Source organism: Neophocaena asiaeorientalis, unplaced genomic scaffold, assembly GCF_003031525.2.
Source record: "Neophocaena asiaeorientalis asiaeorientalis breed wild unplaced genomic scaffold, Neophocaena_asiaeorientalis_V1.1 scaffold418, whole genome shotgun sequence".
In the NCBI taxonomy this organism is placed as follows: Eukaryota; Metazoa; Chordata; class Mammalia; order Artiodactyla; family Phocoenidae; genus Neophocaena; species Neophocaena asiaeorientalis.
Window position 1 is genome coordinate 4083169 of NW_020175731.1, and position 16759 is coordinate 4099927.

General features: G+C 45.6%; 1 protein-coding gene across 1 annotated transcript in view; it reads right to left on the reverse strand.

Annotated features, from left to right (window-relative positions):
• The window catches only part of STAB2 (stabilin 2), a 152346-nt gene that overhangs the window by 32371 nt on the left and 103216 nt on the right, over positions 1-16759 (reverse strand). Inside the window, exons 40-51 of the mRNA XM_024732138.1 lie at positions 15724-15769; positions 14387-14463; positions 11312-11437; positions 10447-10520; positions 9677-9748; positions 8122-8241; positions 7298-7345; positions 6377-6460; positions 4950-5096; positions 3963-4103; positions 2841-2900; positions 1332-1508 (exon numbers count right to left, since the gene is read on the reverse strand). Of these exons, the coding sequence (XP_024587906.1) occupies positions 1332-1508; positions 2841-2900; positions 3963-4103; positions 4950-5096; positions 6377-6460; positions 7298-7345; positions 8122-8241; positions 9677-9748; positions 10447-10520; positions 11312-11437; positions 14387-14463; positions 15724-15769 (1172 nt within the window). The remainder of the gene's footprint in view (positions 1-1331; positions 1509-2840; positions 2901-3962; positions 4104-4949; positions 5097-6376; positions 6461-7297; positions 7346-8121; positions 8242-9676; positions 9749-10446; positions 10521-11311; positions 11438-14386; positions 14464-15723; positions 15770-16759) is intronic.

Here is a 16759-nt window from a genome sequence, read left to right on the forward strand (position 1 = left end):
AGAATGGCCCCAAGGAGCTTCGCCAACAAACCAAATTCAGACACAATTTTTCTAAGAGTTCTAATAATTCCAGCTTTAAAATGACAGCAGATATAATCAAAAGCAAGAATAAGCGTGGGCTCTCTAGGAAGTTGGACATTTTTTCTGTGGGGAAAGTCTCCTCCAGCTGGTTTCAATCAGCCTTCCATCCCCATCTATGCTCGGGAGTCCATGGAAGATGCTGTGTTGGTGTATGAAGCCCGTGGCAGGATCAGAGTTAGGGAGATGGCATAGGGCGCTGTGATGGGTTGAATTGTGTCCCCTCAAAAGTTTTACTGAAGTCTTGGTCCCCATTACCTCAAAATGTGACCTTGCTTGGAAATAAGATCATTGCAGATGTAATTAGTTGAGATGAGGTCATACCAGAGTAGAGTAGACCCTTAATCCAATATGACTGGTGCCTTCTTAAGAAGAGAGGAGAGTGCCATGTGAAGACACAGAAACACACAGGGAGAAGATACGAGAGCCATGTGATAACAGGGCCAGAGACTGGAGGGACGCACTAAAAGGCAGGGTTGCCAAGGATGTCTGGCAACCATCAGAAGCTAAGAGAGAGGCAGGGAGCAGACCCTCCCCCAGAGCTTTCAGCAGGAACAGCCTTGTCAACACTGTGATTTCAGACCTCTGGCCTCCAGAGCTCTGAGGGAATACATTTCTGTTGTTTCAAGCCACCCAGTTTGTGGTAATTGGTTATGGCAGCCTTAGGAAACTACTACAGTTCCTACCAATTAACCAGAGGGAGGGCATTTGGCCTTCTTGGATTAGGTGTCTCATTCCTGGAGGGAAACAGGGTCCTGGCTGAGGACCCAAAGAGACAGGGTTTTAGCAAGAGCTGCCATGTTCCCACAAGATCCTGCTTCCCTGATCACAGAGGATCAGCTCAGGAGCCAACAGCTGGCCACAGCTGGATGAATCAGACCTTTGCCTAGAAACTCTGGAATTGGGAGAGATAAGAGTCATTCTGGGAGAAACTTGGGGACTGTCGTCAACGGCCACTTTGCCATGTGAACTAGGGCAGGGAGGAAGCTGGTCTGCAGTACAAGAGGGGAGGGATGCTCTTGGGTGTTGGTTAAAGTTGGGACAAAAACAGTGGCCAGTGGGAGAAACAGAACGAGATGTGCTACACTGCAGGGGTCAATTCACCACAGGCAGTCAGAGGAGGACACAGCGGGGCAGGGGATGCTCAGGCCACCTTTGCACCGTAGTGGGGGGGTGGAGATGCACGGACAATTCCTGGATTTGATCACCCCAGGGGCACCCCTGCAACTCCCGTCTGTGTGAAAACAAAATACCTTGGAATCTCGGATCACGTGGAACTTCAAATATTCCTTCAACTTGTCCTTGTTGTCTTGGTTGAACAGGAAATCCTGTTGTTCAGGGGGCAGGGCTTGGAGGGCTTGGTCGCTGGGCCAGAAGAGAGTGACCGGGGTGTGGATAGGGTCAGTGATGACATTCAGCAAGCCCGAGTCCTGAAACGCAGGGGGCTGGTCACCTGCGCAGCAAAGCCCAGCCAAGAGGCACAGGCTCTCCTTGAGGACCAGAGCCAGCCAGCCCGGGGTCCCCTCCGTGCCTGCCCTGGGGCTTCTGGGGACTCTGGCCGGTCCCTAAAACTAAAGGCCCATCAGACTCCAGTCATCCTGACCTTCATTTTCTTAGAAAGTAAAACAAAGTCAAATTCTGGGCTTTTGTTAATAGGGAAACACTTTAGCAAGTATCTCTCCTTCTCTCTATCTTTTTTTGCTACTACTCTCGTCCAAATATTTTAATTTCTGGAAGACCCACTTGGCGCTTTTCTCATATTTCATTAAAAAAAAGTGAAACCTATGCAATATTGAGATACTCCTGTATATTTAGAAGATTTCTAGATCACACAGAGTCAAAAAAAGAACTTGCCAGATGAATGGGTAAGAATCATTTTGAGAACCTTCTATAGCAGGGGTGTATCATATATTTTTTTTCTTATAATTTTCCCGACAACACTATGAAGTAGGCTTTTTTATTCCCTTTTTTTGAGCCCCAGAGAAGCTTGCTACCTTGCAATAAAAGTCTGTGTTCAAGCAGACCTGATGTCCAGGTAACGGGGGTAGTATAAGGTTTAGGGGCTGGGTGGATGGGCAAATATACTGGTCTATAACACCCCTGGAGAGTCTCATTAAGAACACCTTCAAATCTCCATTTCTAAAAAGCTCCCCAGAGAACCCAAGCCCCAGGCCATTTTGGAAATCACTGGTCTACACCAGGTTTGTTGACTGCGCCGTGGGAGCCCCAGGGTTCTAAGAGCCCTCCTGGGACTGCTGGGGTTAGGTGGCGGAGAGGGGTCTTGGAGAAACCCGCTCCTTCCTGATTCTCCTCCGAAATCTTTGAACAAGAAGTTTCTCTACTCAATTCGTGGGAGTCACCGCTGAAGTCAGAAAAATGTGGTCTGAAGTGTAATTTCTGCCCATCTCATCAGCATAGATTTCCCATCTCTGGGTCTCAGTTTCCCCATCTTGGTAACAGGGGTGATGATTCCAGATGTGAAGCACCTATTTCAGGAACTGGCACATCCTAATTCCTTTCCCTTGCTCCAGCCTCAAATACCTCAATTTCTAACTCAGCCAGGGAACAAACCCTACAACATTTGGGGAAGGAGTGGCAGAGAAAGACTTTGTTCTTCAGAAAAGTAGGACTTTCCCAAAGATCCCACAACAGCTGGCTAGTGCCACAAACAAAATCCACACAACAAACAAAAAACCCTCCAAACACCGAACCCCTTTAGGTAGGTTATATCCCCTGAGGTAACTTTCCTGCTAGGTTTTTACCTGTATCAAGTTGCTAAATTTGATGTAGCCATGGTTTATTGCCACTGTTGTAAGATTTTGCTGCAAAGATAATAAGAATGGGAATGAAACGTTTCTGCCTACAGTTCACAAAGCACTTTAACAAAAGCTCAACTGAATAGAACGAGGGGAAGATAGCGTGGCAGGTACGGTAGGTTGGCTCGTCAGCACCCACCCCAGCTCCACTGTACCCATGCCTTCCTGCTTTACAGAGGCTGGATGGCCAAACACTGCATTTTCCCAGACTGCCTTGCAGCTAGAGTTCCATATGTGATATGGGATCCCCCAGGCGGAGGTGCTTGTGCAAGACTTAGAGGTGAAAAGAAACAACATGAGGTGGTGGTGGCTGCTAGCAGGAATATCAGATCTTCTGACGAGCACAGGGTGGAGGCATCTGGTGTCCAGACTCTCATGTCCTAGTGATGAGGCTGGAGACAGGTGGCATGGGCGTAGCTGGTATAGGACAGCCCTACGGTGAAGCCAGGTGTCCTCCCTTTGTAGGTGTCCCTGGGCTGCTTTGTTCCCAGCTGTGTAGCATCTGAATTAGGCTCTTCGGCTTTCTAAGAGATTTGGTGATATACTTAATATCTTTAGGAACTCTTTTTTATTTAAGTGAGATATAGTGGATTCTGCTGTCTGCAGTGAAGAACCCAACACTAATAAATAACAAAAAAGTTGAAATTGTCTTTTCTGTCAATTGAGAAGACGTTTTACTCCTGGTTCAGTTTTAGTGGTATCTGTCTATCTATCTACCTACCTACCTATCACCTATCTATCTACCTATCTCTCTATCATCTATCAATCATCTATCCTCTGTCTCTCTCACACATCATCATCATCATCCATCTATGTAACTTCTCCATCTTCCAAATCGATACAAGACCACCTGCCCTTGTGGACGCTAAAGAAAAACTTACAAGATCCATTCAATGATTTAAAATAGACTTTTGCCTATTTACTTCTTACTAAGAATGGTATTTATGAGGTTTTTAATAGTAGCTTGAGATTGAAGCAGCAAAATTAAAACGTCTTGAAACAATGCCTCAAAATCAGAACTGAGGTAATCAGAACTGAGGCTGAGAGCCTGACAATGAGTTCACCCACCAGAATCCTTCCAGAGGCATCTTTAGGGGTGACAAGCAAGTTGTGGGGAGATAGCAGTTTGTCTATGATGTGGATGATTCCGTTGGTACTGATGATGTCACTGGATATGATCTTAGCTTTATTATTTATCAACACTGTGTCCTGAAATCAATCAAAAAAGAAAAAAAAAAGGAAATGAGCACGAGGAGAAATAGACACAAAATCACTTTTTTCAAAACGTTTCACGAACATGTTACATCATCGTGAAAGTGAATACTTACGTAGAGCCGTGGGAAAAATCTGAAGATACAAATTACTTGAGCACATTTTTTATCATGATTATATATAAAAAAAAAAAACTGAGACAAGAATGTAATTTTCACCTGGAGAAGTTAATAGCAAATAATCAACCAAAACAGTCACTTCACTGTGATTCTCAAATATGAAATAAAAAGCAGATCACAACTGGCTTCTCTTTCACATGTGTTCTCTACACCACCAGCCCCCCTGCTGACGCCACTACACACATTTTTCCCTTTGTAATGGATTCCACAGCCACCATTCGTTTCTCTTTGTGGAGGGAAGGGATCAGCATGGTCAAATGCTTTGAACAAAAGCTTTCATCCCTCTCCGGCTTCTGACCAGTGCTGCCAAAAGCAGTTCTCTTGACCACCTGAGGCTGCCTTGCCTCTGAGTTTCAATTCCAGCTCTAATATTTACTTGCTGTGTGACCTTGGAAAAGTTGCTTAACCTCTCTAAGCTCAGTTTCCTAATTTGTAAATTGGGGAAAATAGTAGTGTTTTCATGACGGGAAATCCCCTACATGGTGGGATTATTTTGAGGATGAAATCAGTTATACACATAAGATACTTAGGGTAGTACCTGGCATATAGCAATCACTCCACATGCGTTAGTTGCTACTGTTAGTATCCCTCTTACTACTCTAAGGAAGAGGAAAGAGAGAGGGCCCAAGGAAAATGGGCACCTTGCAGAGGTGGCCTCTCTTACCTGAGAGACGGAGATGACAATTGACTCCCCTTGGAGGGAAGTAGCATTGGGGGTCAATTTCAGGTTTTCCAGAAGCAGCTGGTGGCAGGCGATCACATGATAACGAAGAACCTGGGGCATCAGGCCCTGTTTGTCCCAGTCCTTAATCTGCCATAGATCAGAGGGTTCCAGCCAGAGTCAGAAGCCTTCTGCTCCAACTTTCCCTTTTGCTGTCCTCTCCTCCAGACTCTCCCCCATACCTCTGTCCCCACCCAGACCCTAGGAAGTCGGCAGTCGGGGTTGGCTTGTAGTCAGGGTTACGGTAGAGGTTATTCAGGCAAGAGGGAGAAGGCAGCCCTAGTTCCTTTCCTGCTTCCATTGTAGAATCTCAGAGTAAAAGGGAACTTGGAGTCCCTCTGGTCCAGCATTTCACAACACATGTGCCAAGGACCCCAAGTCCCGTGAGATGCTACTTGAAAAACAAGTGCTCTTGTGAAAAAATGCCGGGTAATACTACATAGTACAGCCCCCTGCTGCAGAGATGCCTGGGCCAGATTTACACCGTTAGTATGGAGAAGCCCACCGTGCTTCATCATTCGTAAATCAAACTACAAACAATATTAACCATAAAGTCAGTGTGATGATAAAGCCCACGAGGTTATCATCGTTTCATGATAACTCTTTGGGTGCTTAAAAAAAATCAAATGTCAAATTTTGTTTAAAAACTATTTCTGTGTCCCTGCTTCACTGGTGTCCAAAATATATGCATAGAGAAGCAGTGTGGGTGGTGGTCAGGAACGCAGGTTCTAGAGTCATGTCTGAGTCCTTGCTCCACATTTTGCTCGTCATGTGACCTGGGGAAAGTTACTTCTCTCAACGTCCTCAACTGTTAAACGGGGATGATAATAGCATTCAGCTTACTGTGTTGTCATGAAGACTGTCATGAGTTAATCTATGACAGGTACTAGAAACAATGTCTGGCACAATCAATAAATGTTTGCTACATTATTGTATATTAATAGGTAATCCAGCATGAAGAGTCCAAGTGAATGTTAAACAGTAAAGGCTCTGATAAGTCCTGCAAGAAAAGAACCTATTTATATCCCATTAATATAGCATTTCTTTTCATTCCTTTTTTTTTTTCAGGGGGGGTGTGGTGGTCTCTGGGAGCTTTGAATTATTTATGAATTGTTGGTCTTTTCTAACCTCCTACCCTATTCAGGAATGTCCTTTAGAAAGTCTCTGGCCAGTGGTTACCCCAAATCCACTTGAATGCTTCCCCTGAGAGGGGTCCCTACACTGAGAGGCAGCCCCTTCCATTACTGGTCAGCTCCAGCCGATCCTAGATCTACTGTCCAGAAATGTCTTCAGTGTTGTCTCCAGGGTGATGCCCAGAGACTGTGTTCCAATCTCAAAACTCTTTCACCTGTCTCTAGCTTCATGCTTACCTGGGGTTCCTCATCAAAGGCTGCAGACAAAGGTGCCAGAACAGTGAAGGGGCCAGGACCAACCAGGTCTCGTACAGAATGCTCCTGTAGGAAGGAAGGTGGGGGCCACATGCCATGTACTTAACATAAGTACAGGCAGGGGCTCAAACAACTAGCAGAGAGTACATGATGGCAGAGGGGAGAGAAAACTGGATAGGGAGACCCATGTTTCATTTAGTCTTAGATTCAGAGTTACTCAGATTCTTAGACGTTGAATTAATGTTTATTTTTATCTGGGTATAAAAATAACATATGCTGACTGTATTAAAGATTTGAAAATACAGTATAAAGAAGAAAATACCCATAATCCCACCACCTAGAAGGATCTCTGTTATTTCCAGATACTTTTTTCCAGTGTCTTTTCCACATACTAAATGTTTTCTGTTTGGGATAACAATGCAAATATAAACAATAAGATGACTTACTGTTCGAACTGTCTTCTTGCCAATGCTAAGACCCTACGGTTACTTATATTTTCTTCTAGGTTTTATGATTTTATTCTTCTAGATTTTTATCCTTTATTCTTCAATATATCTGGAATGTATTCTGATGTAAGAGGTGCAGAAAGATCTAACTTAATACTTTCACCGGGAGAATTAGCCAATTGCCCCAGTAACGCTTCTTGTCTCCACAGGTATGATGGCAGGTTTTTTTTATAAACTACATTCTCACGTGTGCAGTGGGCACACAACATTTATTCCACTCTTTTATGCTGCCCACCTGGGGCCTGAGAAGTTCACAAAGGACCAACACAGAGCCTATTCCAGAAATGCAGTTTCCCGGATTTATTCTCGTCTCACCTACTCTGGAGGTTACAGATTTATCCCATATCTGGCTTGAGACCCAACTCTTCTAGTTAGACAGACACACACACATTCTTACCAGCAACTGGAAGTAATACTGGGATGTTTGGGGGTTCTTGGGAAGCTCCTGGAAACAAAGACAAGGAAGGTTCACTTAACATCTGTGAATTATATACCAGAATGTCACTGGAGGACAAATTCTCTAAGATTGAGAGTATCTACCATCATTTCAACTGGAAATCTGCCTCATCTATAGGCTCACAGTTGATGTTCAGAACGACTCATTTTTAAAAATTCAGTATTAAAAAACTCAGTTATAGGTTTATGGCAGATTTAGTTTCTTTATCAACAAGAATATTTGATCAGCCAGAATGCTCTAGTCCCTCTTTAAACCAAATAACAGGATGTTCACGTTGTAATAGGTAGAACTTTGCAAGTGTCACAAGGCTTCACCCTCTCCGCCCGAGGGTGTTCACAGACACACACTCCAACAACAATCCACATCACGGCGATGCCTTTGAGGTTCTGTGTGCTCTGTGCCCACTACACACATTATCTCACTGAAATCTTGTAACAACCTGCTGGGGCTGGTACCATTGTTATTTTCTTTTACACTTTAGAAAATGGATACACAAAGAGGTGATATAATCTGCCCAAAGCCACATTACTAACTGGCAGAGCTGAATTCAAACCCAGGTGTTTCTGACCCTAGAACTGTGGATCTGAATCACTGAATTCCCACTGCGAGATAAAATTTCTTTTCATTGTCCATTTATATGAAAATAGTCTTTTGTATTTTATAGTTTTATATGTAACAAAACTCTTGCACCCTCCTTAGCTCCCTGGATTCTTCGCACGGGGAGGAAGGTGGAGTTTACTTTATGGAAACATGCCTCGTGTTACCTGATGGATGTTGCCACGGCAGGTAAACCCATCCCCAATGTAGTTAGGTTTGCAAGTACAAGTCCTTTCGTCTTCTCCGGTGTGATTGCAGAGAGCAAATTCACTACAGCCGCCATTTTTCTGGTAGAATTTCCAAGGAATGGGGGATAGGAATGAGACCAGTTAGTTTGCCGGCTCTGCCAATGTTCACTCAGCGATTCTGTATTGAAATTTACTTGTTGTCTCACTCTGTAACTGACCGGCTTGCCTTATTTGCCCTTTTCCTGAACTTGCCTTCCAACTCTCTACAGTTATAAGGGCCATCCCACTCCTGCAGCCTTACACAGGCACACCTTCTGTTACTGCACTTCGCAGATAATGTGGTTTTTACAAATTGGAGGTTTGTGGCGATGTCAGATGATGGTTAGCAAGTTTTAGCAATGAAATATTTTAAAATGAAGGTATGTACCTTGTCTATTTATTTTAACTCCTAATGTCTTTTGTTTTTAACTGTAGTTGGTTTACATACATTGGTCTTTTAGACATAATGTCATTGCACACTTAATAGACTTCAGTATAGTGTAAATGTAACTTTTATATGTATTGGGAAACCAAACATTTTTGTGACTTGCTTTATTGCGACATTCATTTTATTTTGGTGGTCTGGAACCGAACCCGCGATATCTCTGAGGTATGCCCATATCTCAAGATGGCAGCCCATCCCAGCAGATCTCCAGCCCTGAATAGTCAGCCCAGAGCTGCCAAACGGGAAGTTTCTCAACACCTGGGGGTTAACTAGAAAGGCATCAAGCACGTTGGATACTTCTCAGCTTTAGGCTGAACTCTAATCCATCATAGCAAAGGGAAAAGTCATCAGCTGGAAGGCAGTCAGTATGAAACAGACCAGCAGGGGGGACAGTAGGGACCTTGACTGGAGAGGAAGGGCTTTAATTACAGGCTGTCTGTGCTGTACTCACGCCCACAGCAGGAGGCTCTCAGGTGGGCAGTGATATGAACGAGGAAGGAAGGTGTATGAACCGGGCCCCCGTGGGGGATCAGTGCCTCGCGGGAGGAACAAGCACCACGCACCACGAGAAGTGGTCAAGGGTGTGGCCTCTGAGTCAGACAGACGTGCGCTCAAGTTCTGGCTGTGCCAGGCGCTCGCTCTGTGAGCTGGGGCAGAGACCGCTGTTCTTCCTGCTCTGCGGTGGGTTGAATTGTGGCCCCCTGCAAAGCTATGTCCACGTCCTAAGCCCTGGTATCTGTGAATGTGACCCTTGTTTAGAAAAGGAGTCTTTGCAGATGCAGTGGAGGATCTCGAGATGAGATCGTCCTAGATTAACCAGGGGGTCTTAAGACCACAAGCGTCCTCACTAGAAGAGGAGACACAGACACAGAGGGGAAGCCACTTGAAGATGGAGGCAGAGACTGGAGTTTCTCCAACACTGCAACTGGGACACGAGGGAGAAATGGCCCAGAGGCAGCTCTGACGGGGCCCACCTCAATGCCCCGCCCCTAGACGCGGAGAAGGGGGCACCGCAGGCCAGACCCGGGGTGGGGGGGGCGCCGTACTCACGGTTAAGCAGATGTTGATGAGCGTGCAGACCTTCCCATCTCCAGTGTATTTTGACAAACAGTTACAGGCGGCCTGTCCAGGAGGAAGGGGAAATGGGTCATTTCACAGAGAGGTTCTGCTGGCTGTCAGCTCTGGTCATCATCCAGTTTCTGACGTATGCAATTTCCTGCTCGTTCACAACATGACATGGACTGAGGGAGGCACAGCCTGGGTCCCCGAGCCTCCAGCTTCCCCGCCTGAGTCTTCTCACCCCTCGACCTCTCCCCTCCTTTGTGCTGGAGCCCTCACATTTCCCCACGTCCCCAAACCTGCTCCCGCGGAAGGCGCCGCAAGGGGCACAGTGTTGGGGAATACGTGGCTGACAGAGGCCTTAACACCGTTATCTTCTGCTGTGGCACATGCGTTTCAGAGCCTCAAGACAGAGAAAAATGGTAAGATTCTGGGCATCAGAAAGCTGAAAGAAAGGAGAGCATTGCTGGAGACCTTCTAGGTGCTCCTGGAACCATGTGGTGTTTGCAAATGCCACTTCTTCCCACTCCAGGGAAGGCCCTTCTCCCTGTGCACCCTTTGTCCCCTGCCCCTCTCCCCTTTTCTCCTGCTTCCCAAAGAATGGCCTCCTGGAGTATTCTTCCAGAACCTCCTCTAATGTATTTATTTCATGCTGCTGCTCCCTAGAGGTCTGTCCTCAGCCCCTGTCCCTCAGGCCTGGGTCTAACTACCCAGGAATTTGCTCCTAGGAAAACGTAGGCCCCCGCGGAGACACAGCTCACCTGGTTGGGTCCTGTTTGCGTGCACTCTGCGTGCTGGTGACAGCCACCATGGTTCTCCAAGCACGGGTTGATCTCTTTAAAACAAAAAGCAACACCTGGCATGAGAGTCAAGCCTCATTTTTTTTTTTTTTTGTGGTACGCGGGCCTCTCACTGTTGTGGCCTCTCCCGTTGCGGAGCACAGGCTCTGGACGCGCAGGCTCAGCGGCCATGGCTCACGGGCCCAGCCGCTCCGCGGCATGTGGGATCTTCCCGGACCGGGGCACGAACCCGTGTGTCCCCTGCATCGGCAGGCGGACTCTCAACCACTGCGCCACCAGGGAAGCCCAAGCCTCATTTTTTAAGTAAAAAAAATGCCTTGAGGGACCAGCCAGAATGGCTAACTGACCAAGGGGAGCACGTGTCAAGGCGTGATTCGGTTTTCTGACAGCCTGAGGCAGAAGTAACCCAACAGGGAGGGTACCAGCTGTGGTTTCTCAAAACCAGCTCCTCAGAGGCATGTCTGTGGGCTTGACTCTGTCCCTCTATTGACTGAGTGTTTGCAGCCAAGGACTCAAAATAATAAAATTTCAGAGTGCCATTTAATGTGCTATGAATGAAGAGATGTAGGAATTAAAAAAAAAAAATACCACTTGTCACCATCACAGTATAATTGGTTCAGAGAAGAATCGTCAGTAGGTGCTAAATTTAGGAGGACATTTTGGTGCGGAGCAGGATACGTGCTTGGCGTTAAGCGTTTCCTAGACGATTGCTTATGAGCAGCAAAGGGGAAACAAGTCAATGTACAGTGGAGAAATCAGACAGCACCTGGACCGAGTGGTCAAAATTAAAGGCAGCTGGAAATCGCGGGTGAGGGATGGTACCTACCTATGCACACGATGCCATCGCCAGTATAGCCTGCCTTGCACGCACACACCCGGCTTCCTGGGGTGGTTCTTTTACAGACGGCCCTGCCAGAACAACCTCCATTGCTGATCTCGCAGGCGTTGATTGCTATAGAAGAGAAAGATGACACAGAGCAGGGCAGGGCGGGGGGGAAATTGATGCGTTTTTACTTGAATCATTGAGAAATGGAAAATACTCCAAAACGGTAGGCACTGGATTAAATATGGATAGCTCAAAAGAATGCAAAGCACCAGATGTCATTGGTGAATTCTACCAAACGTTTAATAAATGCCAAATTTTCACATACTCTTCTAAAGACTGAAGGAGGAGGGAAGACTTCTCAATTCATTCTCAGACCAGTATTACTGATACCGACTGATTACTGATACCAGACAAAGCCATCACTAGAAAAGAAAACTACAGACTGATATCCTTTATGAATATAGATACAAAAACCTCAAGAAAATACTTGCAAATCAAATTCAGCAATATGTAAATAGGATTATACACCACAACCAAGTGGGACTTATGCAGGAATACAAGATGGTTTAACATCCCAAAATCAATTAATGGAATGTAGCACATCAGTGGAATTAAAGACAAACACATGATCATCTCAGAATGAGCAAAAACATTTGCCAAAATTCGATACCATTAATGATAAAAACACTCAACAGACTAGGAATAGAAGGGAACTTCCTTAACCTGATAAAGGACATTTTTCATTGATGAAAAACCCACCACTAAAATCATGCTTAATGATGAAAGACCAAATGCTTTCTCCCATGATCAGGAATAAGACAAGGTCTGCTTTTGCCACTTCTGTTCAATACTGTACTGAAGGTTCTGGCCAGGGCAATTAGGCAAGAAAGAAAGAAGAGACATCCGGATTGGAAAAGAAGTAAAACCATTTCTATTTGCAGATGCCATGATCTTGTTATGGAAAATCCCGAGGAATCCACTAAAAACAATTAGAACTAATAAATGATCCTGGGTAGGACACAGGAACAGTAGGAAAAAAATCAACTGTATTTCTGTACAGTAGCAATGAGCAAACTGAAAATGAAATGGAGAAAACAATTCCACTTACAATAGCATTAGAAGATGGACTCCATTTAACAAACTGTAAAACACTCTGAAAACTACAAACATTGTTGCAAGGAATAAAAGATGACCTAAATAATGGAAAGACATTCCATGTTCATTGATGGGAAGAATTAATATTGTTAAGAAGGCACTACTCCCCAAATCTGATCTACAGATTCAATGCAATCTCTGTCAAAATCCTGGCCGACTCCTTTGCATAAATTGACAAGATTATCCTAAAACTCATCTGTAAATTCAAAGGTCCCAGAATAGTCAAAACAATCTCGAAAAAGAAGGACAAGGTTGGAGGACTCACGCTCCCTAATTTCAAAATTTACTACAAAGCTTCAGTGATAAAGACAGTGTGGAACTGGCATAAGGATCTATATGGAATTGAATTTAAGAGTCCAAAAATAAACCCATACATCTATGGTCAATTGATTTTCCACAAAGATGCCAAGATGTTATTTCAATGGGGGAAAGAATAATTTTTTCAACAAATGCTACTGAGACAACTAGATATCCATATGGCAAAGAATGAATTTGGACCTCACAATATATACAAAAATTAATGCAAAGTGGATCAAAGACCTAGATACATTTGGAGACCCAAGATGTGTGTTTGAGTCTTGGCTTGGCCTTCATTCACCGTGTGACTTTGGACGAATCACTCAATTAATAAGAACTTTGGGATCCACCTATATAGGTTTACTTACAGGTTTGGATAATGTATACGAAAATGTTACGGAAATGTTGGTTGTTATATTGTGTCCTCTGCTTTTGTTATTTTTCCCCAAAGCAGGGGGCAAGAGAAACATTACAGTTATTTGCCTTTCCAGCTGTTTTCACTGGCGTGCTGTACACATCCTACTGCAGGGTACATCGGGGACGATCCCCAGGGTCGGATGGTCTAGAAAGCAAATTGGTGCGGTCACTGTCTGGCTCCACCACAGTCTGCACTGAAGCCCGCCTGGACACAGTGCTAAGTGTTTCCATTTTTCTAGCACCAAATACGTGTTGGGCACCATGAGAGTATTAGCTCACATTTATCGAGTGCTCTGTGCCAGGGATGTTCTAAGCACTTCACAGGTATTATTTAATTCAGGTTATCATCCAACAATCCAGTGAGGGAGATTCTCTTATGAGCTACAACTTACAGATGACAAAATGATGCAAAGAGCAGTCAAGCAACTTGCCCAAGGTGACACGAACTATAAGAACATAGATTCGAACACAGGGAGTGTAACGCTGGGGCTGTTTTTAACAGCTGCCTCATTCTGTTGTTGTACGTGGAGAGGTCATTTCATCCCCAAACTACTCTGCGAGGGGAGAGAGTTTTACGTTTACTTTACAAATGAGCTAAGGGGGCCCAGGGTAGTTTAGAGGCCCACCCAAGGCCATGTGGGGATTGGGGGGAAGAACCAGGGCTCAAGCCTCTTTCTTTTTTTTTTTTTTGTGGTACGCGGGCCTTTCACCGCTGTGGCCTCTCCCATTGCAGAGCACAGGCTCCGGATGCGCAGGCTCAGAGGCCATGGCTCACGGGCCCAGCCGCTCCGCGGCATGTGGGATTTTCACTGCCCGGGGCACGAACCCGTGTCCCCTGCATCAGCAGGTGGACTCTCAACCACTGCGCCACCAGGGAAGCCCTCAAGCCTCTTTCTATCCCACTCCGGAGTCGCCCCACACAGGCCACAGCCTAGGTCAGCCACATCAGTGGTTTCTAAAGCTCTCCAGATGATTCCAATTGTGGCCAAGGCTGGGAGAAAAGAACAGGGGCGGTTGCCCCACACATTCCAAAACCAACACGCCCTATCCGTGAACAGGTGTCCTGCTCCCCGGGCACGATCAGCTGCCCTGTTACGTCCAGTTCACCATCAATGGTTGGCAGCAGCTGCCCACTGAGTCTGCAGGAACACAGATCTCTCAACAGCTCATGCTATTCTCCTCCCAGCAAATTCCTTCTTGACTTGCCTGTGCAGACCGTCCCGTTCCCTTGGAACCCTGCTGCGCACCTGCATGAGGCGGTGCCATCCGGACTGAGAAGGCAGCTGCAACAAGAAAGGGCAAGCGGTGTTCGCAGAAAAACACACAGCACCCCACCATGGGACTCACAATACCCCTTCATCCCTAGCATCCCAACTCTTACCCCCATGAGGCACTCCGAGGTCCCCGCCCAAGGCTTGGGTGGAGAGTCCATCCCTAGCATGGCCCTGCCACAAGCAGCTAAAACTGGAGTCATTTATCAGGCAAACTACAGAGTGTGTCTATGTAGGCATCGGCCCAAGGATAAGGAGGGTAGCTGCCCATCTTTAGAGAGCATCCTATGTGCTGGGAGCTATGCTTCACACGTTATTTTATGTAACCTACACAATATCCAATAGCCCTAACAGGTAGGTATTATCATTATTCCCATTTTACAGATGAGAAAACCAAGGCTTAGAGGCATTAAATAAGTGACTCAAGGTCACACAGTCAATGGAAATGACAGACGCTGATTTGAACTCAGGTCTAACTCCAGCTACTGGGCTCTTAATTAATTAACCCATTAAACCCCTCTGGGAGTTAGGAGTATGAAGTTCCATTATAAAGAAGGAAGGCTTGGCTGTGAATTGCAAGTAAGGTTTGATGAAATTGAGGCCCACCGGCCTCCTTCTGCTTCTGTGGAAGAGCCCCTGTGGCTTGAATGGGGGTAACAACTGGCACTCTGCCAGCATGTCAGGTAACTCAGGTGGCAGCATGTTCAAAAGGCTGGACCTGCAAGCTGATGGTGGCCTCATTTTTAGTTTCGTACTTAAATTAATCATAAATCCTCAGAAATAGTCTCAGGAAACTATTTCCCTAAAGATAAGGCCTGGGTGGACACGTGCTACTAGGAAAAAAAGCCCCTTGCATTTTCTCTTTCTGACTGTTCTGATGAACCTAGGGGCAGGACAGGAATAAAGACACAGACGTAGAGAATGGACTTGAGGACATGGGGAGGGGGAAGGGTAAGCTGGGATGAAGTGAGAGAGTGGCATTGACAAATATACACTACCAAATGTAAGACAGCTAGTGGGAAGCAGCTGCATAGCACAGGGAGATCAGCTCCGTGCTTTGTGACCACCTAGAGGGGTGGGATAGGGAGGGTGGGAGGGAGACGTAAGAGGGAGGGGATATGGGGATATATGTATGCAAATAGCTGATTCACTTTGTTATACAGCAGAAACTAACACACCATTGTAAAGCAATTATACTCCAGTAAAGATGTTTAAAAAAATACCAAAAAAAACCCCTTGCATCGCCTCCAAAGGAGGCTAAAGGGGACGTACTTGGCACTGGTGTGGCAGGTCCCATTGCATTCATCTTTTGTGATCTCTGAAAAAGAGAACCAAATGCTGTGTCAGCCCTTCTTTACTAAATCTCACCCAAGAACTTTCTTTTAGTACTTGACGCTAGGAAAAGATTTACTTCCTCACAAGTAACTGGTATGCATCACGTGAACTACGTAAAACTATGTGACCATGTAAATCCTTTTTCACCTTGGCTTCTAGGAAGCTCAGAGCCAAACCTGAAGGTCAGTTACACCAATGGAGTGTCTCCTGTGTGCCGGTCCCCGTGCTAGGTGGTGAGGATGCACATCCCTCCCCAGAGCTTAATTTTCTATTTTATTTATACTTCCTATGGTCCTTATTCTTTCGAACTTGTCATCATCTTGTTACAGAGTGATATAAATAAGCAAATACTAGTTCTAATTAAGATGAAGTTGTTGCTGTTACTGTTTTGCACGTGCAGAAATAGTGCAGAGCCTGGCATGCGGCAGGTACTCACCACCTATTTGCCAAATTAGTTCCTAAATTTCCTGGAACAGCATAATGTTTTTACCCTGGATGCCCAGCTAACAGATACTTCCTGGCAGGGGAAGATCCAGAAAGAAATTGTTAGAGACGAGAAAAAGGACCCACAGGGTTGGTTGCTCAGGCTAAGAGCTTTTGAGAAAGAAATCTCATTAGGCCTGGCCTGGTTGTACAGAAGGTCCTGAAACAGAGACCTGGCTGCGAAAGTGGTCTGTTTTGTGTCAGAGGGAACATTTACAGGCTCCAGTGGGCTAGAGTAGATGCAATGCAACTCTGTGCCTTTATGTGTGCTTTTCCTTGAGCCTGAAAATCTCTTTCTCTCCATTCTCTATCTCTGAAATCCCAATCACCTTTTAGGTCCTCCTCTCTGATATCTGCTCTAAACCTTTGAGCCAACTTCAGTTAATTGGAAGTGACTACATGGTGTGCTCTTTTGAAAAGGATGTGGTGCCCCTATCTGACCTCAGAGGAAGGAGTGCAATGATCGATGAATGATGTCTGACATGGCTTG